The sequence below is a fragment of the Ranitomeya imitator genome, chromosome 2 (genome assembly GCF_032444005.1).
Source record: "Ranitomeya imitator isolate aRanImi1 chromosome 2, aRanImi1.pri, whole genome shotgun sequence".
In the NCBI taxonomy this organism is placed as follows: domain Eukaryota; kingdom Metazoa; phylum Chordata; class Amphibia; order Anura; family Dendrobatidae; genus Ranitomeya; species Ranitomeya imitator.
This window is the reverse complement of record NC_091283.1, coordinates 542,673,538-542,697,159: the sequence shown is the minus strand read 5'-3', so window position 1 is coordinate 542,697,159 and position 23,622 is coordinate 542,673,538. Positions and strand designations below refer to the sequence as shown.

Below are 23,622 nucleotides of genomic sequence, written 5' to 3'. Positions count from 1 at the left end.
CGATCGCCTCTGCTACATAGCAGCGATCATCAGATCGCTGCTATGCAGCAGAAATGCAGGTGTGCTATGAGCATCGACCACAGGGTGGCGCTCACAGCTAGCCGGGATCAGTAACCATAGAGGTCTCAAGGACCTCTATGGTTACTATGCAGAAGCATCGCTGACCCCCGATCATGTGACGGGGGTCAGCGATGCGCTCATTTCCAGCCGGAAGCGGTAGTTAAATGTCGCTGTCTACGTTTGACAGCGGCATTTAACTAGTTAATAGCGGCGGGTGGATCGCGATTTCACCCGCCGCTATTGCGGGCACATGCCAGCTGTTCAAAAAAGCTGAGATGTCCCGACTTTGATGCGGGCTCCGGCGGTGAGCGGGGGTTCTGACCTTGGACGTACTATCCCGTCGAAGGTCAGAAAGGGGTTAATTGACATGTATTGTGCTTGGTTGTAGTCTCTTGTTATGTGTCTTTATATATTGTGTTGTATCCTCACCCACCCCCTGCAGACTGTGAGCCCTCGCGGGCAGGGTCCTCCCTCCTTATGTACACGTGTGCCTTGTTATCTGCTCATGTTTAATGTATTTGTCTATATTTGCCCCGTATTCACATGTAAAGCGCCATGGAATAAATGGCGCTATAAAAATGTATAATAATAATAATGTGTTTTTGTTATGCTATGACAAAGGGCAGTACTGCCTGAAACACATCAGCTTGCTTTTATGATACACTAATGAAGGACAAGATTTTATTCTATGTTCATCCCCTCCATTCAATATTTGTATAAGCTGGACAAGTGCGTGATTTGTATTTTCACCTGGGAGTCGGCCGGCAGGAACTTGGTGGTGATCCGTGCTCTGCACATGTCTACTGAGAATTGGAGTCCAAAAAGTCTGGTTGGGTGAGCTGATGAAATCCTAGTATCTGCACCTTGGTAATGAGACACCGTTTTATAGGCCATTAATTGAACCAGCTGATATTTTTCACTAAGCGGCGGGATTGCTTTCTGATAGATTTCAGCTGGTGTCTTGACTTTCCATAGTTCAATACTTTTTCCCTGAATCATTTCTCATTATTACCATAATATCACCCTTAGCAACATATTTAGGTAGAAAATTGTTGACGTGTTCAATACTATAGATTTTTCTGTATTTTCATGACTATGAAAATTGTACCTTCACACTGAAGGCATCAAAACTATGAATTAACACATGTGGAATTACAGTATATACTTAACAAAATAGTGTGAAACAACTGAAATTATGTCTTATATTCTAGGTTCTTCAAAGAAGCCACCTATTGCTTTGATGACTGCTTTGCACACTCTTGGCATTCTCTTGATGAGCTTCAAGAGGTAGTCACCGGGAATGGTCTTCCAACAATCTTGAAGGAGTTCCCAGAGATGCTTAGCACTTGTTGGCCCTTTTGCCTTCACTCTGCGGTCCAGCTCACCCCAAACCATCTCGATTGGGTTCAGGTCTGGTGACTGTGGAGGCCAGGTCATCTGGCGTAGCACCCCATCACTCTCCTTCTTGGTCAAATAGCCCTTACACAGCCTGGAGGTGTGTTTGGGGTCATTGTCATGTTGAAAAATAAATGATGGTCCAACTAAACGCAAACCGGATGGAATAGCATGCCGCTGCAAGATACTGTGGTAGCCATGCTGGTTCAGTATGCCTTCAATTTTGAATAAATCCCCAACAGTGTCACCAGCAAAGCACCCCCACACCATCACACCTCCTCCTCCATGCTTCACGGTGGGAAATAGGCATGTAGAGTCCATCCGGTTCACCTTTTCTGCGTCGCACAAAGACACGGTGGTGGGAACAAAAGATCTCAAATTTGGACTCATCAGACCAAAGCACGGATTTCCACTCACCTAATGTCCATTCCTTGTGTTCTTTAGCCCAAACAATTCTTTTCTGCTTGTTGCCTGTCCTTAGCAGTGGTTTCCTAGCAGCTATTTTACCATGAAGGCCTGCTGCACAAAGTCTCCTCTTAACAGTTGTTGTAGAGATGTGTCTGCTGCTAGAACTCTGTGTGGCATTGACCTGGTCTCTAATCTGAGCTGCTGTTAACCTGCGATTTCTGAGGCTGGTGACTCGGATAATCTTATCCTCAGAAGCAGAGGTGACTCTTGGTCTTCCTTTCCTGGGGCGGTCCTCATGTAAGCCAGTTTCTTTGTAGCGCTTGATGGTTTTTGCCACTGCACTTGGGGACACTTTCAAAGTTTTCCCAATTTTTCAGACTTAATTTTTCTTAAAGTAATGATGGCCACTCGTTTTTCTTTACTTAGAATTTGTATTATGGCAAGAAAAAAGCAGCTAACAGTCTATTCAGTAGGACTATCAGCTGTGTATCCACCAGACTTCTGCACAACACAACTGATGCTCCTCCCAACACCATTTATAAGGCAAGAAATCCCACTTATTAAACCTGACAGGGCACACCTGTGAAGTGAAAACGATTTCTGGTGAGTAACTCTTGAAGCTCATCAAGAGAATGCCAAGAGTGTGCAAAGCAGTCATCAAAGCAAAAGGTGGCTACTTTGAAGAACCTAGAATATAAGACAATTTCAGTTGTTTCACACTTTTTTGTTAAGTATATAATTCCACATGTGTTAATTCATAGTTTTGATGCCTTCAGTGTGATCGTACAATTTTCATAGTCATGAAAATACAGAAAAATCTTTAAATGAGGCGTGTTTAAACTTTTGGTCTGTAATTATATATATATATATATATATATATATATATATATATATATATATATATATATATATATATATATATATATATACACATACACTATATCCCGGGAGATCTGACAAGTAACAGCATTTCACTGCTCATGCGGTTCCATTAAAAAGTGCTGCAAATTATGCGACTCGAAGGAAAAAAAAAAAAAAGTTAAAAATGAAAAAAAAAAAAAAAGAGCTTTCTCTCCCATTTCAAACTTTGGGGGCTATTTATGAGGTATAGGGGTATGTGCACACAACATTTTGTTTTTTACCTTCGGTGATTCAAAAGTTTTTTTCGCTTTTCTTTTTCTTTTTATTAAGGAATCCATTTTCAGAAACGTCGGCTTTTTTGTGGCGTCTTTAATAAACTACAAAAGGCACCAGGTGTCTGGTTTTTTTTGGACTCCCATAGACTTCCTTATTTATTTTGTAGCATCTTACAAGCAGAAGAATGGTCAAGTCACCACTTTTAACCGTTATGTGAGCTTTGAAAGGAGAATCAGTTAAAGGACTATGGAAAGACTGAACAGCAAATCGTTAGGCAGTGAAGTGCATGTATAGTCTTTTGAGTGTTTTTAGGGTGCTTTCTAAGATACTTTTCAGAGCGGATCTTCACATACCCAAATATACTAATGAGTACTGTAAAGGCACTACTTTAATGCCCTAATGGAAAGAGACAGGTTCTCGTCCTGCCGAACAGCTGTCTGACCTTTATTTGCAGCTTATGGTGGGAAAAGCCACCACTGGCCAAATAGTTCTTTGTAAAAGCGCAAAATCCCTAGATAGCGCCATACACCTTTGACAGGGGCAATGAATGCCAACACCAGTGTGAAAATGTGTGATAAAATGACAAACCAGCCACTCAGGCTCATACAGAAGTAGCTGGTGTCTGAGTGAGGTGGCACCACACTTGGCTTGACCGCGTTGCTACGTGGTCTGCCACAGAGGGCTCAGGATATATGCACCATTTACTATTGGAGACAGAGTGGTTTATTGCTTAATATGGGTACTGTGCATTTATTGACTTTGTCCCCAACTGATGGTAGTGGAAGGCTGAGGACGATCATCCACTCTCTACATCTCCTTCTCCATTGCCCTTACAAAGAAAAAATTGCCGAAAGAAGTAATGCGCTTAGTCAGGAGGTGTGGGCACATGCAAGAATGAGCTTAAAGTTATTTTATCAGGTGTCCGGACTTGGCTCTTTGCTTATAGGAATCTGTCACCAGGTTTTTGCCACCTAATCTGAAAGAAGCATAATGTGGAGAAAGACCCCAATTCCAGCAATGTATCACTTACTGGGATACTTACTGTAGTTTTGATAAAACAGTGATCTTATTAGGAGATTATCACTAGAGGACTAGTAAACCTGCTCCGGTGCAGGCGTACTTTGTCTGCCCTGTTGAGGGCAGAGCAAAGTACTGCAGCAAAGTACTGCAGTGCGCCAGGCGCCGAGAAAGGTCAGGGAGGCCCGACGCCTGCGCACTGCAATACTTTACACTGCCCTCAACAGGGCAGACAAAGTACACCTGCACCGGAGCCGCAGCGTGAATACAAGAAGTGGACGTCATCGTAAGAAGATGGGAGGCCTCGGACCGGACCGCAGCGGGACAGCCCCTGGGTGAGTATAATCTAACCTCTTTTTTTCATCTTTCAGGTTAAATCGGGGGCTTATCTACAGCATTACAGAGTGCTGTAGATAAGCTGGTGGGCTTAGCTCATCTACGATTTTGGGTGTGACAGGTTCCCTTTAAAAAGGTATGTGCACAAGTTCAGTATTTGCAGCAGAAAAAACTGCTGCAAACAATGATGGGTTGGAAGAAAAAACACAATATAAAATACATGCTTTTGTCCCATTAGTATTGGTGAAATCTGCAAGGAAAAATTAAACAACGAGATGTCAGGATTCTCATTCACTTTGCTGGCACTAGGAAATCCTTCAGATTTTGTTACAAAATGTGCAGAAAAAATGCAACAAAAAAGTAAACGAAATGTGTGGACAGACCCTACAGGGGTGGAAAATAGTATAAAATAAAAACAGATTTACTGGCCTCTGTTGTCACGTGGGCATCATTTAGGGTATGTGCACAAGATGCGGATTTTGCTGCAGATCCGTAGCGTTTCCGCAGCTGGGGGTCCACAGCAGTTTCCCATGAGTTACATTACAATATAAACCTATGGGAAACAAAAAAACGCTGTGCACATGCTGCAGAAAAAAACGTGTGGAAACGCAGCGGTTTACATTCCGCAGCATGTCACTTCTTTCTGCGGATTCCGCAGCGGTTTTATACCTGCTCCTATAGAAAACCAAAGTTGTAAAACCGCAGTGAAATCCGCAGAAAAACCATGGTAAATCAGCGGTAAATCTGCAGCAAAAACGCAGTGTTTTTGCCCTGTAGATTTATCAAATCCGCTGCGGAAAAATACACAGTGGACCATTATACGTGTGCACATAGCCTTACAGTATGAACAGGAACCAGCAAGGCATTGCTTAAGTTGAGATACATCATTTCACACCATTGAGCAGATTTTTGAAAACCACAGAAAACCTCTTTATATCTGATATGTGCCCTGTTCATAATTTAGAAAGTAGGGCTGTATCTGACAGAGCACATCAAGGTTAGCCAGAAAACCAGTGCTGAAAATTTGTCTTGCAGATGCCACACAGTGACCTGTTCTTTATCTCATATTGCCTCTGTCCCTCTTTACTGAGACAAAAGTTCAACTCGCCTCATGTCAAATGTGCCCTTGGCTGCAAATCACCTGTGAACCCACACATACGGTATTGTTCATGATTTTCTGAACTGTCATCTTTGCATACTTAAAGGGAACCTGTCAGCAGGATTGTGCTCAGTAACCTAAACACAGTGTCAGATTGGTGCCATTATTCTGGTTAAAATGATATCTGGTTGATTAAATCTGTCTTGTGGTTGTTGTTTAATCATTATTTTCAGTTCTGAATTAATGATATTCTTGTGCTTCGGGCAGCCTGTGGGGGGGAGGGGGGGGGGTCTTCATGAGGTGCTCTGATTAGGTATTCACCAGTATGGCTTCTGACAGGTCATTGATCCCTCACTGACATGTCCCCTAGGTTACAGAAAGAATAATACATATTTATCTTGGAAAAAAGCATATCTAACTCAAAACTGAAAATAAAGATTAAACAACAACCACAAGGCAGATTTCATCAACCAAGGTATCATTGTAATCAGGATAACGGCGCCGACCTGACGCTGTCTGTAGGTTACTCAGCACAATCCTGCTGACAGGTTCCCTATAAGAAAATATGTCTTCATGTAGGGTTCAAATTGACAAGAAATACGGTTCCCCTTCTCATTTTCTACCTACCTCATATGTTCCTCCCCTTGCTGGTTCTTCTTCTTCCTTGGTGGCTTTTTCTTTTTAGGTTTAGCAGCATTACTATTCTGTTTGTTATTCATACCAAAGTGTCCAGCTGATATGTCACTCTGGAGCAGGTTCACCAGGAGAGGGCTGGTCAGAGTGACATCTTTATTGAGAGGGAAAGCTGGGTTTTGACCACAGGAAAGCGGATTTCCATTGCCCCCCTGACCAAATGCAAAAGGTAAACCATGGCCTGGAAAGTGTTGTCCAGGGCCTCCACTCCCAGGCATGTTCTGCAAGTGCTGCTGATGTTGTACCATGTTTCCTTGTTGTTGCATGGAAATGTCATTTAAAATGGCGCCCAAATCACTGGCAGATTGAGCTGTGGCATCAGCATGGACTTGTTGAAGATGCTGGCCAGGTCCAGTTTGTCGGATGACCTGACCCTGCATATTACTTCCCTGTGAAGGATTACCACCTGCTGCGCCCTGTTGGGAAACAGTCTGCCCTGGGAACTGTAACATTTTGTTGGCCAGACCAGGGGTTTGTCCCCTTACTATATGGCTAGGTCCCGCCATCACACCTCCGGGGTTTTGGTTACTAAATCCCTGTTTATTGCCCTGCATAATTTGCTCCATGACAGAATTCTGCTGCATTAAAGTTTGACCTTGAGACACCATCATCTGACTGTGAGGTGGAATCATTTGCTTAGGAGGTGTCATTCTCTGAGTCGCTTGACCCAAACTTTGAGATGTGCCCAACATCTGTCCCTGTGACATAAGCTGATTTCTTGAAAGTACCAACTGTCCCTGTGTATTCAAAGGGGCTTGTCCTTGAAGGTTCACCAATTGACCTTGGGAGGATATGATCTGCTGGTGCATGCCAAGAATCTGAGATTGAGCTCCTTGCTGGGGTTGGCCATGCAGACCACCAATATTCACTTGGCTCACCCCACCACCACTTGTCTGCTGGGCATTCAGGTTGTTATGAAGTCCTATGAGATTGGTCTGCATCATATTAGGACCACCTCCTTGCATCTGACTGTGGGACCCTCCATTTGTTTGACCACCTACAAAATGACACAAAAAACAGGGATCACAATCAGACACTAATACAATATGCCTATCCAATTTAACTCCTTAAGGCCCAGGAATTATTAAGGAGTCTTTTTTGCGCAGTAGATTGCTCTCTCCCCTTCATCCAGAGGCATAACTATTTTAGCGTGGACAGTCATTTAAGGGCTTGTGTTTTGAGGGACAAGCTTTAGATTTGAATGAGATCAATCATTGTGCCCTATAATGGAATGAAAAGCTGGGAAAAGAAATTACAAGCGCAGCGAAATAGTGAGAAAAGGAACACAATTCTGCCACATTTAGTTTTGTTTTATACAGTTCCTTACGCAGTAAACATTTTATTGAAATTTTTAGCGAAAAGAAAAGTAGTTTGTGTCACCGTTTTCCGAGACGCAGAACGGTTTTATTCCTCCATCGATGGAGCTGTTTGAGGGCTTGTTCTTTGTGAATTGACATTTGAGTACAAATAAAGTTTTGATTAGTTTTTACTGCGCAAACCAGTCAACTAAAAAAAACAGTAATTCTGGCATTTTAAATTTTTTTTGTCTGTCTTTTCCATATTCACCTTATAGTATATTTTACTATTCCGTTAGTTTGGGCACTTATGCAGGTGGCAAGACAAAATCTGGTACGGTTTACCTGCCCATGTACACAACGCTTCAGCTCTGGCAAGTAACATTTTTCAAGAGATAACTAAAAGACTCGCTGAAGAAAAGAAAACTGAAGAAGGCACTTGAAATCGGCCTATTGCCAGAGATGAAACATTACGTAGCTATGCTTGGAATAAATATAACTTTTTACTTTTAAACTGCCATTTTTTGTTTGTATATAAATACATTTTTTATTTTACTTTTAATTATGGAAGTCTCCCTAGGGCACTGGAAAATGTGATTGCTTAATTGCCTATAGAATAGCCTGCAATACTAAATTTATGATCTCATGTGTCCAGCAACAGGCAGGGATTCATATGAGCTTTAAAAGGGGTTGTCCTGTCCAAATAGATAAGTCCATAGTCTCGACCAGTGGGTGTGGCCTCGCTTCCATACATTTGTATGGAGGGAGGCGGTTCCAGCTAATCAGCGACACCCACTAAATGGCCGCATCACTAGACAGGGCGCAGCCTCGATCCATACAAGCGTATAGAGCGAGGCCATGGGACCGGGAGTATGTGTAACGCATACATTCCCTCCGGTCCTGGTCAAACGGCGAATCCCTGCAGCGCACAGTGCGTGCACTGGGGGATTCATAAGTCTGCAGTCACACAGCGTGATAGCACATTTATCGATTTGGACCGGACAACCCTTTTAATGTGGCAGACATAGGGTCTTCAGTAGACCCCAAGATGATATGACAACACATCGGCACCAGGCAACTGAATCAAGTAGGGAGAAAGGAAGAAGGAGAAAGTGGGGGTGAGAATTGGGAGAAACGACAACAGTCACGATGGAAGCCTTCTAAATGCCACAGTCTTGCTTGACAGTGGCATTTTGAGGTTAAACTGTTGCAAATTAAAAGGACTGTCTGCACAGAATGACTGTTGAAACCAAGAATAGGCGCTCAGTGCTTCACGGCGGGGCCAAGCATCTAAATACACCTTCCCACCTGCTTGGTTTCCATCTATCTCCACCTTTCTCTGGCCCTATGAAGCCAGAGCTGTCAAAGAAAAGGGGGATAGAGACCGAGGGAAACCAAGCAGGTCGGAAGGTGCATTTCAATGCTTGGCTCCTCCATGAAGCACTGGGTGGCAGGACTTCGTCTGTAGCCTGTATGCCCTATTAGTATGGGCATACAGGCTACAGACTGCTGAGGAGAATGATCGCTGTGTGTCTTATATCAGATGACCTCCTTCCACTCTGTGGGGAAGATGCTAATGGAAGATGAAGTTGCATCCCAGAGCTTATTTTACATGAAATTAGAAAACATTAGGGGTCTTGTTAAATGGTGACAAAAGCAGAAAAAAAAATTTCAGACAAATTTCCAATTTTTTTTCACCACTTTAAAAAAACAAACACAAAAAACAAAAACTATGCATGTTTGGTATCTGCGTACTCGTACTGCCCTGGAGAATCATAGTGGCAAATCAGTTTTTCCAAAATACAATTGTGGAACTGCACTTTTTTTTTTTCCAATTTCACTAAACACAAAATTTTTCTTGTACACTATATGGTAAAAATCAATGGAGTCATTCAAAAGTACAGTTCGTCCGGCAAAAATACAAGCCCTCATACAGTTATATCAATAGAAAAAATAAAAAATAAGAAATTATGGCTGTGGGAAGAAGGAGAGGGGAAAAAAAAAAAAATACAGAAAAGGGCCCGGAGGTGAACGAATACTCTGAAAACGCTGTTTTAACGATAATCTTGCAGTCTAAACAGGCTTCCAATTTCCCTACAAAGGAGCAAAACATACGCTTGTTTTGTTAGGTGAAATAATTTAAATTTTTTTTTTTTGCACAAAATCCCCACAAAGCTTTGCAGCTGTCAAACAGCCGCAAGACATGCAGTCGCGGGGACTCTAACATACTATTAGAGCACACCGAAGTCACTCAGTTTGCACCCGAGCATGCTGAGAAAACACCTTATCCGAGCATAACAATTTATCTTATAATTTGTAATGAGAGGCACCTTAGCAACTATGCTTACCACTTCGCGCAAAGCATTTAGTTTGTACAACTATGGACCTAAATTAGTGATATGCCATCCTTAAGGGTTGTGCTGCCTCAATGCCAACATGGATGAGGAATGCACTGATAAGGTGGGAGACATCCACAAAGTGAAAAGATTAATGTACCACTCTATTTTAATCAGAACTGGGGAGAACAAGTACTCATTTTAATGGCTAGGCTGCTGCAATTTCCAGCTTTCCTATAAAAGTAATGGGTTGCAGTGATTCCCAAACTGACTGCTAGAGTTGCTGGATATGGAGGAATTTTTTTTTAATCATCATCTTTCTTAAATGTTACAATTTTGGGCTGAGGAACGACTAATAGAATGGGGCAGCTCCTGCTGCAAACGCTGGAAGGTGAAGAGGACATGACTGATATCCTGGGCCACACAGTGAACAGTTAATCTTTATTAATCTTTATTTTTATATAGCGCTAACATATTCCGCAGCGCTTTACAATTTGCACACATTATCATCGCTGTCCCCAATGGGGCTCACAATCTAAATTCCCTGTCAGTATGTCTTTGGAATGTGGGAGGAAACCGGAGTGCCCGGAGGAAACCCACGCAAACACGGAGAGAACATACAAACTCTTTGCAGATGTTGTCCTGGGTGGGATTCGAACCCAGGACCCCAGCGCTGCAAGGCTGCAGTGCTATCCACTGAGCCACCGTGCAGTTCATTTGAAGCAAACAGGTGACGGGAGCCATTGCTGGGATACAATGACATTTCCTATAGGTGAAGTCCCTTAAAGTGTGTAATCAGAAGGATACATACCAGTTGGCTGCCCAGCAGTGTTTGCCTGCGGCTGCGCCACTCCGCTGTTGGCCGGTGATCCAGCAGCGCTGGGTGGAGTCTGTCCTTGTAGAAAATTTGCATTGGTTTGTCCTGCTGGAAAACCTGGTGGAAGCCGTTTGGGAACTCCTTGAAACATTAAAAAGGAACAGTTAAAGACAACCTATCAGTAAGAATAAACTTTTATTTACAATTAGAAAATCTAGCTATATTCGTGATTACTGGTTTTAGATCTGATTTTAAAAGCAGTCAGTATCTAAAAAATATCGATTTATATACCAATTATTCAATGGAAGCATGACTCCATCTTGTTGCTGGAATGGCTTCTCATCGATATCTCTGCACCATGGATGTTTCTAGTGAGCACGCGGAGGGAACAGAAAGCCTGTTGTTGCTGGGGGACAGTGTCAGTATCTTCACACTGGTCTTTGCTCTGATCGGTGAAAGAACACAGTGATCGGAGCAGTCAAGGATACCTGAAGCACTGCGGAGAGGCAGGGAACACGGATGCAGTACTTACTTCTGATGACTCTTCTTCTAAAGCGATGAACTTAGCAGCCGTGTGCATCATTCCCTCTGCACTAAACAGCGAGATCTCACTATGATTTGTGAGATTCCCCTGCGTAGTGCAGAGGGACTGATAATGTGGGCACGGCTGCCGGGGGTATCTCCTCAGAAGAGTCACCAGAAGTACTGTATCAGTGCTCCCTGCGGCACCAAGTGTCCATTACTGTTTTACTGCACTCTGTGAGGAGATGATCAGAGCAGTGTTCTGTTCAGGTTGGGAACATTGTCTCCTGGCAGCAGCTCCACGCCACTGCCCTGAACATCATCTCTTAGCTTTAAGCAAGTTCTTGATGCTCAGGGCAGATAGATTACTTCCGGGCTGCGGAACGACGTAATGCTGGGAGCTGGCGGCGTCTCGTCAGAAAGTCGGATTTACATACCATGTGTGTACCACTCACACGATAAACAAATGACTTTAGTTAGCAATTTTTAAATGAATTATATAGTAAAAACTTTTTAAAAAATACGTGCAACATAAAATAAAAAGGAGGGGTGATAGGTAGTCTTTACTAAATTCAATGTAATCAACCATACGGTTTAAATTTAATTGGTTATTATAAGGTTTGTCCATTTTCCATCTAAATTAGCCAATTTGCTTTATTAAAAACAATAAAAACCACCAAGCATGTGGAAGTTCCTACTACTTCACCGCTGCCAGCTGCTTTGCACACTGGGTTGAAGCTATGACGTCTCGTCTAGCATATCTGCCAATCACTTCAGTCATGCCAAGGTAGGTGACAAGACCAAATGGGAAAAGGGAGACATGGAACCACAGCGGCATTAGCTTTAACAGACAGGTAATGCTTTAGTTTACTTTAACACCTTATTAATGTTTAAAAGTGGAGAGTACAACCCTGCTGTATTCTTAAGAACAATATTTTTTCTTATAGGACAGCTAACGCATTTCACATCCCTTCACCCAAATCGGGGCTACTTATGTTTACTCTATTGCTAAAGAACAATATAGGTAGCTTTACACAGAACAGTTACCCTTCTCTAAATGGTAAATATCAGGTTTCTCAACTGCTGTATCACTCATTTTAAGAACTATGTACACCATTAGGTTATCACGTACCTGCGTGTATATTTTGTGGACCCTGATTCTGCTGCATCATAAAGTTTCCTGCAGTGCTTCCCTGTGGCATCATGCGCCCTGGAGAGCTTACAGGCTGTGGTTGAAACCCCTGAGGCAATGTGCCGCCCTGTCCTGCCCGTGGTCCCATGGCTTGCTGTTGTGTTTGGTTCACTGTAGGGGATGAGGCAGGAGAGCTTTGCTGAAAGGAGGAAGGAGATGAGGCAGGAGACTTGGAAAGATGAGGCTGCTGCAATGGAGTGAGCACCCTTGGAGGTGCTCCCTGCATTGGTTTCATTGGAGGTGAGCTGAACTGATTTGAATTGGCCATGGAAGGGAAATTAGAGTGAACTTGTGATGCCTGCTGGCTGCCAAATGGGTATGGAGGTGGTGGGTGAGAAGGTGTTTGTCCTGTGGACAGTGATGGCCTCGGTGGAAACTGCTGTTGTTGCTGTAATGGACCTCCACCCAGACCAGATTTCTTCCACTGTTGGTTGGAGGCCACTGTCCCCATACTTGCTTGTGCTGGAGGAGGTTGCAGAGCTCCTGATGCTAGCTGATTCCAGCCTGGAGGCACAGGAACTTGTGCAGGGGTTGCAAAAGAAGGACGAAGACCTTGGGTTACTTGCTGATGTTGGGGCAGTCGAGTCTGCTGCTGAAACTGTTGAAAGTTGGCTGGATTGACTGGCCGATTGGCAACAACACCTTGCATGGGGAGCATCTGGGCAGCCATGGAACTGGACGGGTGACTCTGTGGCTGTGTATTTAAACCAGGCACAAAGGGATCCATAATATCTAATAAAAGAAACATGTAGAAGCACATAATGGGACGTTGACAGGTAAGAACAACAACACAATTCATAGGGGAAAAATACATTGTTTACTTTCAAAAATTACCAACCATCAATAAATTAAATCAACACCTATGCAATTAAATGGATAATCCATCAATTTAGATCACTTGCTGGCATAGCTGGATGGGTTTCATCTTGGGAAGGGGGCAGAGATATACTACCAGGGTGTACACTTGAGGTGATATAAGTTTGCCAAAAAGGTGACCATGGATTAGGTAAGCGACAACTATAAAATCAAGCCACCTTCACTGTAAAGCAGCTTTGCCGGACATGCAGTTCATGGATCAATAGAGAGCTATCCGAAGCAGTGCAAAGCCAGAGTGCAATAACTGCCCTGAACAATCAGATTGCTGCAAACTAACGGATTGGCATAGGATTTTTCATTGCATGGTCTTTGAAAATTTTAGTTCATCTCACCCACTTTACCTTGTTGTGAAGCAGGCCGAGGAGTCCTGGGCTGGAGTTCATTGCTTACACCAGCAGCCATCATAGCTGATGAAACATGGGGACCCTGGGACATCATGGAGGCTGTTGCAGGGCTGTTCATCCTGACCAAGCCTGAACAGTCACATAACAGACTTAACATTTTATAGGACGGTAACAATTACGTCATCATTTAACCATGTAAACATGACGCCAATCAGCTGTTGAACAAGCAATATACCATTTTGTTTGTTGTCTGCTTGGGAAGCTCATGTGGGCCATTAAATCTTTGTTATATTTCCATTTTGCACTAGTTCATGGGCATAAATTGGCCTTAATGCAAGTTATAAACTATAGATGGGTGCTAGGCCTAGATTTCCGAGAAGGTAACACCCATAAGACTCATCTTTTGTGTGACTTACACCAAAGAAATAGCTGCAGCTATATACAACACTAATAGTCCGTGCCTAGCCAATGTGTCTTCTGGAGCGAGGTGTGAGAAAGTATTCACCAGAGGCAATTATTATTGACCCACTATAGCTGGGCATACCTGCTCTATTCTGCACTGCAAAGCTGGGGTCAATCCTCATTGCGTTACTTGCCGCCACCGGGCCGTTCATCCTCACCTCTTGAGCAGGATTTTGGGGTAACACTAGGTTAATAGCCCCTTCTCCTGAAACACAATAGAAATAACAAATCTCTTTAATCAGATTGTTAAAGCACATGATAACAGATAATTCTCAAACCAACTTTGTCAGATCGTCACAACATCAAAGCTTATCCTGTACAAGCAGAAAATTGCTAAAAATCGCTTGGTCATTAAAAGGGAACATGTCACATCCAGAAACGCTATTTACCTGCAGGTGTAGTAGCCATCTGCACATACATAGTGTTTAAATCTTGTTTAGTCGGCTTACTGGAGCAGTACAGGGAGAAAATGAAGAGAAGCTGCACATACACTAGAGCGGACTGTCATAGTGCTGGGGAGTGATTACATTGTGCTCACAGTGTAGTGATCAGTCACTGCTACAGCCCCTGCACCACCTCGATGACTGGCAGCAAGTGGCTGCAGGGAGAAGAAAACCTTTTTTCCCCCTGCAGCTGCTGCACAGGGTTTAAACACTATTTACCTGCAGATTGACCCTATATCTGCAGCTAAATAGCATTTTTGGACGTCTCCGGATCCCTTTAAGACAGAAAAAACACATGTTGTATTAAAAAGGTAAGGTAAATAAACCTAATCAATTGGTACCAAAGTTATAACATTTTCTACTACAATTCCTTTCCCCACCATGATTTCTGTAGTAAAGGTTTTATAGTCACCTAAAACTGTTCATTTTAGCATGTTCAAGTGAACAAAGCGATGTTTCACTATCCAGCCCAGCCATTACTAAAAGTACACGTTCAGGTGTACGGAGCAATGAAACCAAAGAAAATGGCTGATTGTCAGGGGTGCCAAGATTTGGAACCAAACCAATCTGGTATTGACAGCCTAAAGATAGTTCACTAACTTTAAAGACCTGGAAAACGTTGGTCTTTTTGGGCACATTGCAATCCTTTTAAGGCACTTGTCCTTTACTGTATTTACAAATACCTGAAATGTTGGCCATCGTACGTTATATCCCTGTATGTACTGATGGGAAGAGCATGGTGCAAAATGTTTAGGGAAACCACTAGTGATGAGCGAACGTGCTGGGATGAGGTGTTACCCGGGCATGCTTGTGTGCTCACCGTGTCTTCTGCGTGCTCGAATAATATGTTTGAATCCCAGCGGCTGTTCAACATCCGCAATCCCTGCATGTGCTGTGGCTGATGAACAGCCACGAGACATTCAGCTGCGGGGACTCGAACATATTTTTCAAGCACGTCGAAGTCACCTTATTCAAGCACGTTCGAATATCACTATAAACGACAAGAACCCTTTGATGCCGCTTTATGACTTCAATCTGCAAAACACTGAATTGACTATGCCCTCCTAGCGAAATGCACAGGTTGCTGCATTGCACTAGCAAGGAAACAAACAGAAACGGCGTGTCAACGTTATACCTTCAATCTGGACAGACAGAATTCCTAGATCCCGCAGCTGCTGGTTATTGCCTTGGGCAAGGAGGCGTAGGCGCTCAGCGGCTTCTCTGGGGATGTTGAACGTGACTCGGACACTATTCCATGGCTCCACCTTTCTAAGCTTCAGCTGGTTGGACTCTACATAGTACGTACCGCAAAACAGAATGGTAAATCTGTTACCAAACAGCAATAAAATGAACAGAACTGTAAGGCTATGTGCACACGTTCAGGATTTCTCGCAGAAAATTCCTGAGAAAAACCGGACATTTTCTGCAAGAAATCCACAAGAGAACTGCATGCGCTTTTTGCCGCGTTTTTTTCCGGACACTTCCCAATACATTTTGTAGTGGGAAATCCGCAAAAAAAAAAACAAAAAACGCAAAATGCTGCGGTTTTTACCGCGATGCATTTTTTTTTGCGGAAAAAAACGCATCATGTGCACAAAACATGCGGAATTTGTTCTAAATGATGGGATGCTTATTGTATGCGATTTTTGCGGTTTATAGCGTTTTTATCGGGGAAAAAAAACACGAAAAAAAACGCAACGTGTGCACACAGCCTAAAGATGCTTAGTAAGAGAAAGACAAAGCCAATGTAGATTCCATACAATACCTAATGAATATATATTTTACCATCCTACTTTTTTTCATTGAAAGTGGTCCCAAAATATGTCTAACATTCCTAATATCTAATGCATAATACCTCAACACAAACAAGGGATTTTTTTTCCCGCTATTTAAGCAAATTTTATGATCATATGTTAGTGTTACTTCATGCTTGGAAACTATCCAAGCTACAGTACAGACCAAAAGTTTGGACACGCCTTCTCATTTAAAGATTTTTCTGTATTTTCAGGACTATGAAAATTGTACATTCACACTGAAGGCATCAAAACTATGAATTAACATGTGTAATTGTATACTTAACAAAAAAGTGTGAAACAACTGAAAATATCTTATATTCTAGGTTCTTCCAAGTAGCCACCTTTTGCTTTGATGACTACTTTGCACACTCTTGGCATTCTCTTGATGAGCTTCAAGAGGTAGTCACCGGAAATGGTCTTCCAACAATCTTGAAGGAGTTCCCAGAGATGCTTAGCACTTGTTGGCCCTTTTGCCTTCACTCTGCGGTCCAGCTCCAACTCGATTGGGTTCAGGTCTGGTGACTGTGGAGGCCAGATCATCTGGCGTAGCACCCCATCACTCTCCTTCTTGGTTAAATAGCCCTTACACAGCCTGGAGGTGTGTTTGGGGTCATTGTCCTGTTGAAAAATAAATGATGGTCCAACTCAACGCAAACCGGATGGAATAGCATGCCGCTGCAAGATGCTGTGGTAGCCATGCTGGTTCAGTATGCCTTCAATTTTGAATAAATCCCCAACAGTGTCACCAGCAAAGCACCCCCTCACCATCACACCTCCTCCTCCATGCTTCACGGTGGGAACCAGGCATGTAGAGTCCATCCGTTCACCTTTTCTGCGTCGCACAAAGACACGGTGGTTGGAACCAAAGATCTCAAATTTGGACTCATCAGATCAAAGCACAGATTTCCACTGGTCTAATGTCCATTCCTTGTGTTCTTTAGCCCAAACAAGTCTCTTCTGCTTGTTGCCTGTCCTTAGCAGTGGTTTCCTAGCAGCTATTTTACCATGAAGGCCTGCTGCACAATGTCTCCTTTTAACACTAACAATGACATACAAAGCCATTCACAATCTGACTCCTCCATACATCTGTGAAATGGTCTCCCGCTACCTACCTACACGCAACCTTCGATCATCTCATGATCTCCTACTCTACTCCTCTCTCATTTCTTCCTCCCACAACCGCATCCAAGACTTCTCCCGTGCTTCCCCCATACTCTAGAACTCTCTACCCCAACACATCAGGCTCTCACCTACCACGGAAACCTTCAAAAGGAACCTGAAGACCCACCTCTTCCGACAAGCCTATAACCTGCAGTGATCCCCAGTCTACTGAAGCACCACATGACCAGCTCTACCCTCACCTAGTGTATCCTCACCCATCCCCTGTAGACTGTGAGCCCTCGCGGGCAGGGTCCTCTCTCCTCCTGTACTTGTGTGTGCCTTGTTTTACTCATGTTTATTGTACTCGTCTATATTTGCCCCATTCACATGTAAAGCGCCATGGAATAAATGGCGCTATAAAAATGAATAATAATAATAATAATAACAGCTGTTGTAGAGATGTGTCTGCTGCTAGAACTCTGTGTGGCATTGACCTGGTCTCTAATCTGAGCTACTGTTAACCTGCGATTTCTGAGGTTGGTGACTCGGATAAACTTATCCTCAGAAGCAGAGGTGACTCTTGGTCTTCCTTTCCTGGGACGGTCCTCATGTGAGCCAGTTTCTTTGTAGAGCTTGATGGTTTTTGCCACTGCACTTGGGGACACTTTCAAAGTTTGCCCAAGAAATCCCACTTATTAAACCTGACAGGGCACACCAGTGAAGTGAAAACCATTCCCGATAAATACCTCTTGAAGCTCATCAAGAGAATGCCAAGAGTGTGCAAAACAGTCATCAAAGCAAAAGGTGGCTACTTTGAACAAGCTAGAATAGAATACATATTTTCAGTTGTTTCACACTTTTTTGTTAAGTATATAATTCCACGTGTTAATTCATAGTTTTGATGCCTTCAGTGTGAATGTACAATTTTCATAGTCCTGAAAATACAGAAAAATCTTTAAATGAGAAGATGTGTCCAAACTTTTGGTCTGTACTCTCTATTTTAAATATGCGTATTTTAATAATAGCATAAAGTATATGTTAATTTGGCTGTTTTGCTCTATAACACAACTGAAAAATTCTGAAGTTTGCTGAAGAAATTAAAAAAAAATAATTAGTGTCTATCATTTTCAGAACTGTGTAAAGTTTTTATTTTTCTGGGAATTGAGTTATGTGAAAACCAACTATTATTGATACCAAATTGGGGCACATACACGTTTTTATATTACTATTTTAGAGAGGTGTGGCGACGGGGAAAAAAAAATTCTCACATTTTTTTTCTCCTAATACTGTCTATTATATTGGTTCATTATTTATATTTTTTGATAGTCTGGGCTTTCACAAATGCAGAAATAATACATATGTTTATTTATTTAATTTTAATGGGGGGGAGGGAAATTAAACTTTTTAGCTTTCTAAGGGTACTTGAAGCTGTTGCTATCAATACCACAGTATTGACATATTGTGAAAATCGCCATCTCATATGACGCTCGGTCTAAGGCCGAGCTACACGGGAGAGCCAAGATGGAAAGCAGTAACACATTTATAGCCAACTTTAACCAAGTTTCCAATTCAGCATACAACTTCAAACACATAAACCCCCCCAAAAAGGGAGAGGGGTACAAGAAAGATGAGATCAGCCGAATCAGGATTTTACAGATATTTAGCACTAGATACATAATTAGCCGAAGAACAGAGTAGTGCTTGACAGATGCGGATTGGTGTATGCTATTCACGAGTCCTAGACTTTGAGAAATTTAGCTGGCCGGCTTTTAAAGATACATTTTCTCTGGATTACCGCAGCATTTCAGAGAAAAAAAAAAAAAAACGTACCTGGATGGGATAGCCAAACTGATTCATGGCCATGGTCTGGGCACCATTAATCAGGTGACCAGTTCCCTTTAAACTAAAGTAGGATATTAGAATATTGAAAACTAAGCAACTTGGAGCACTAGCAAGCAAAATGTTCTTACCCATGCTGATCAGATGGGGTACTCCTTGCAAAATGTTTTCTAGCTTGCCCTGTAGATCTATATCCCCTATGTCTCCTTTAAATGCTACAAAGATTGTGGAGCCGTTGTCTTCTGCTCTCAGCTCATCCTCAATCCCAGAGTCATTGTCACCTTCGTGGTTGGTTTCAGGAGAGAACGGTCTTTCTTGGGTGTCTCCTGGGTCAAGGCATTTTTCTGAGTCCATAGCTGTGTGTGTCATGACAGTCTCGCTCTGACTCTGTAATGGGAAGATGGGTAAGAAAACTAAGCCTTGTGCCGTGTGAAACATAAACCTCCATCTTTGCGGAATAGCTAAATTTCTATTACCGACACAGCTCAAAATGTGAGCTCCGTCTACGTTTCTACATGGTGGTCTCTCTTCAGGAAGGAGGCAGCAGAAGACATCTTCAGTCAGATTTGCAAGCTGGAGCTCCCCGATTGTGTCCTGGAAAACATGACGGCAATACGAAAATATGAGATGAGTGAGACGTCTAAATCTCCAACTGTTTCTAACATATACGTTTCTTTACTGCTGGAAGGGACTATAGGAAATAAATGTAATGCGCGTATGTCAGTTCTAATGCTACTTCGAAAAGGCACGAGCGGTGACTACAAGCCGAGACAGCAGCACATAGGGGACCAAAATCACCCAAATGTCAAAGCATGAGAATGCCAGCCATATTACTTCTGCAAGATGCCATTAATCTCAGCAGAGGTGGATGTCAGAGTCTCTGCAGCATAGAGGATAATGCGCTGATAGGTGGGTGTCTGACCAATGGGGGCCAGTCACCAGAAGACGGAATGGAGGGGCACGCCATGGAGAGAGTCTTAGTCTATAGATCGGCAATTTACCCCAAATGGCTCCAAAGGGTCGGCAGCCCATCATTGAGCGATGAAGGGAACACCATTCATTATTTCGTGACCACGGCTCCTGGCAGAGGTATTAGGAAGCAAGTGAGTGATCAAAGTGAGGGGGAAAATGGCAAAATATGGATCTGAGGGACTCGGCAGGAAGAAAATTATGGGATCAGAGTGCCATTGCTGAGCCCTGGGCACCGCTAAAAGAAATGGGCACTGAAACATCCTAACTGGGCTACAGAGCGAAGGGAGGGCCTGGATGCTGTGGACGGCAGGTGTATCCCTTACAGAGGGGAGCGATGGCAGCACTGGGAAGCAGATGAGCAGGCGGTAGCGCCATGCTCTGGCAGCGCCAACCAGCAGGATAATGTGCCACACCAGATCTTAATTCCATGGCGCATCGAACGCCTGGCAAAGCGCTGCCCACTGTGCGGGGTTATCCCCCCAGTCCCACAGACGTGGACAGAACGGTAGCGCACGTGTGAGACCACTGTCGTCTCGGAGAATCCGTACTACACGCGTGACCAGCGGACTGAGCGGTGCCCCCATCACCGTGGGCCACGGAGCAGCCAGGAGGGGGCATCAGGACCACCACACTGAGCACAGGCTGCCAACCTCATCCCACAGACCAAGCACCGGACTCAGCGGCCCCTTGTGAGGCCAAGTTACCAGCTCCACACACTGTCAGACGTCAGGAGTGACAGCAGCAGCAGCTTCGTGCTACAGGGGGCAGTCTGCGGCCAGATGGGGGCGCAGTGTCCGGTCACAGCACAGACGGCCCGGCCTGTGCCACCTGCACTGCTCACATGGGCACCCTGAGCACACACGTAGTGTCCTCTGCCCCCCAGCACACAGAATGGGCCCTCCCGTGACAGCCCCGTGCACAGTACCATTCTCGGGCCCCGCTCGCCACCCGCACTTCGCTCCGTTATTCCCCACAAGAGACGCCCTCACCTATTACCGGAGTCCAGGCTCCTTCCGCTCCCGGGAACAACGAAAAAACAGCGAGGCCCAGACTGTACCACTTCGCGCACGAAAAGGGATCGCCGTGCTGTGAGCATTTCCATGGGAGGCAGAAATGGAAAGCAAAACGCAGCTCGAACACCCCTGCTAAAGTGGTACAGCTCTGCCGACCAATCAGGACCCAGTTGGTTACGTCATCATTATTCGGCACAGGAACGGAGTGGGTGTGGCTTGTGCAGGAATGGGTGGAGCTGGGGACACAGTGAGGGAGCAGCTCGTAAGTGGCCAGCGGTGACGTCACGTGCCGTGACCTCTGCCGGGGACACCGGGGGCGATCACTGTACGCTGCGCGGCAATGGCTGCTCCGTTCTGGAGTAATGACGTCGTCAACCGGATCGCCATCTTCATCCAACATTTTTAAAATTGCTTTTAACGTGATGTAGGAAACATCCGTCATATTCATTAAAGGGGGTTTCCACTTTCGAACAAGTGCATAAATGTAAAATAAAGAACACAGATCATCAACTCTTCAATGGATCTTCCCCACATGCAGCCAATCACTGAGCTCCGGAGGGGTGATGTCCACAGCGGCTGTGCTGTCAAAAAACCAGACTGGATCAGAATTGAAGAGCGGGTCCTGGACCAGGGAGAGGGAGCGGGTCCTGGACCGGGGAGAGCGAGCGGGTCCTGGACCGGGGAGAGGGAGCGGGTCCTGGACCGGGGAGAGCGAGCGGGTCCTGGACCGGGGAGAGGGAGCGGGTCCTGGACCGGGGAGAGGAAGCGGGTCCTGGACCGGGGAGAGGGAGCGGGTCCTGGACCGGGGAGAGCGAGCGGGTCCTGGACCGGGGAGAGGGAGCGGGTCCTGGACCGGGGAGAGCGAGCGGGTCCTGGACCGGGGAGAGGGAGCGGGTCCTGGACCGGGGAGAGGGAGCGGATCCTGGACCGGGGAGAGGGAGCGGTTCCTGGACCGGGGAGAGGGAGCGGGTCCTGGACCGGGGAGAGCGAGCGGGTCCTGGACCGGGGAGAGCGAGCGGGTCCTGGACCGGGGAGAGCGAGCGGGTCCTGGACCGGGGAGAGCGAGCGGGTCCTGGACCGGGGAGAGCGAGCGGGTCCTGGACCGGGGAGAGCGAGCGGGTCCTGGACCGGGGAGAGCGAGCGGGTCCTGGACCGGGGAGAGGGAGCGGGTCCTGGACCGGGGAGAGGAAGCGGGTCCTGGACCGGGGAGAGGGAGCGGGTCCTGGACCGGGGAGAGGGAGCGGGTCCTGGACCGGGGAGAGCGAGCGGGTCCTGGACCGGGGAGAGCGAGCGGGTCCTGGACCGGGGAGAGCGAGCGGGTCCTGGACCGGGGAGAGCGAGCGGGTCCTGGACCGGGGAGAGGGAGCGGGTCCTGGACCGGGGAGAGCGAGCGGGTCCTGGACCGGGGAGAGGGAGCGGGTCCTGGACCGGGGAGAGTGAGCGGGTCCTGGACCTGGGAGAGTGAGCGCCTGCGTGTTTTTTTTTTTTGTTTTTTTTACAAGAATCCAGTCTTTTGGGGACCACTTTTTTGAAAATGCAAAACCCCGTAACCCTGGGTCAGGCGCATCTATTTATTGCACTCTGGGGTTCGGGTGCAGGTTATAAAATCTATATATTTCATTATCTCAGTTTATGGGCTCTAAAAGTAATCAGCGACCTTCATAGGGATGTATTGGAAGAGAGAAAATAAAATCAGATGCAATAAACCCAAACATGTAAGGCTGGTTTCACACTTGCGTTACAAAAAGCATGCTTTTTTAAAAAAAAAACGCATGGTGAAAAAACGCATGTAAACGCGTGCAAACGCTGCGTTTTTTTACGCATGTGTTTTTGCATGTGGTGATTTATCAGTGTGTTTTTATGTTTGTTTTTTTTAAAAACGCATGCGTTTTTAACACATGCAAACGCATGTGGTTAAAAACGCATGCGTTTACATAGACAGCAATGCATTTTTTTGCCGCAAAAAAAACGCATGGGTTTTTTCGCGGCAAAAAAAACGCCGCTAAAAATACTACATGTTGCATTTCTGCAACACAACGCATGCAGAAAAAAAACGCATGCGTTGCAAAAACGCGTCAAAACGCATACAAAAAAACGCATGCGTTTTTAATGTTAAATATAGGGGAAAAAACGCATGCGTTTTTTTGCAGCAAAAACGCAAATGTGAAACCACCCTAGGACATTGATGACGAGTCCTGGAGGTCTATAATTACACAACCAAGGGCTGGTGATGAAAGAACGACTTGCAGGAGTTCAATAGGTAGGTAGAAAGCTGGAGATGCTGATGGAATACGGGATACGGTAAATTGTAGAAAAGTTAATGAAAGAATAGTGCATTAAATTTTAAGTCCTGAAGATGTTCATTTATCTGTTCTACAACTATCCAGTATGTGTTGGGTTTCAGTTATTTCCAAATTAACATAACGTTTTGATGTCAGTGAACCCGACTTTCCAATTACCATACCAAGA

General features: G+C 44.7%; 1 protein-coding gene across 2 annotated transcripts in view; it reads right to left on the bottom strand.

Moving 5' to 3' along the window:
• The window catches only part of NCOA6 (nuclear receptor coactivator 6), a 44,226-nt gene extending 22,905 nt beyond the window's left edge, over positions 1-21,321 (bottom strand). For both annotated transcript variants that reach the window (XM_069751927.1, XM_069751928.1), the window contains exons 1-9: positions 21,130-21,321; positions 19,645-19,762; positions 19,300-19,555; positions 15,568-15,723; positions 14,072-14,194; positions 13,525-13,656; positions 12,248-13,039; positions 10,588-10,734; positions 6,080-7,142 (exon numbers count right to left, since the gene is read on the bottom strand). In XM_069751927.1, coding sequence (XP_069608028.1) covers positions 6,080-7,142; positions 10,588-10,734; positions 12,248-13,039; positions 13,525-13,656; positions 14,072-14,194; positions 15,568-15,723; positions 19,300-19,537 — 2,651 coding nt within the window. In that variant the 5' untranslated portion in view covers positions 19,538-19,555; positions 19,645-19,762; positions 21,130-21,321. The remainder of the gene's footprint in view (positions 1-6,079; positions 7,143-10,587; positions 10,735-12,247; positions 13,040-13,524; positions 13,657-14,071; positions 14,195-15,567; positions 15,724-19,299; positions 19,556-19,644; positions 19,763-21,129) is intronic.
• Positions 21,322-23,622: the final 2,301 nt, after the last annotated feature.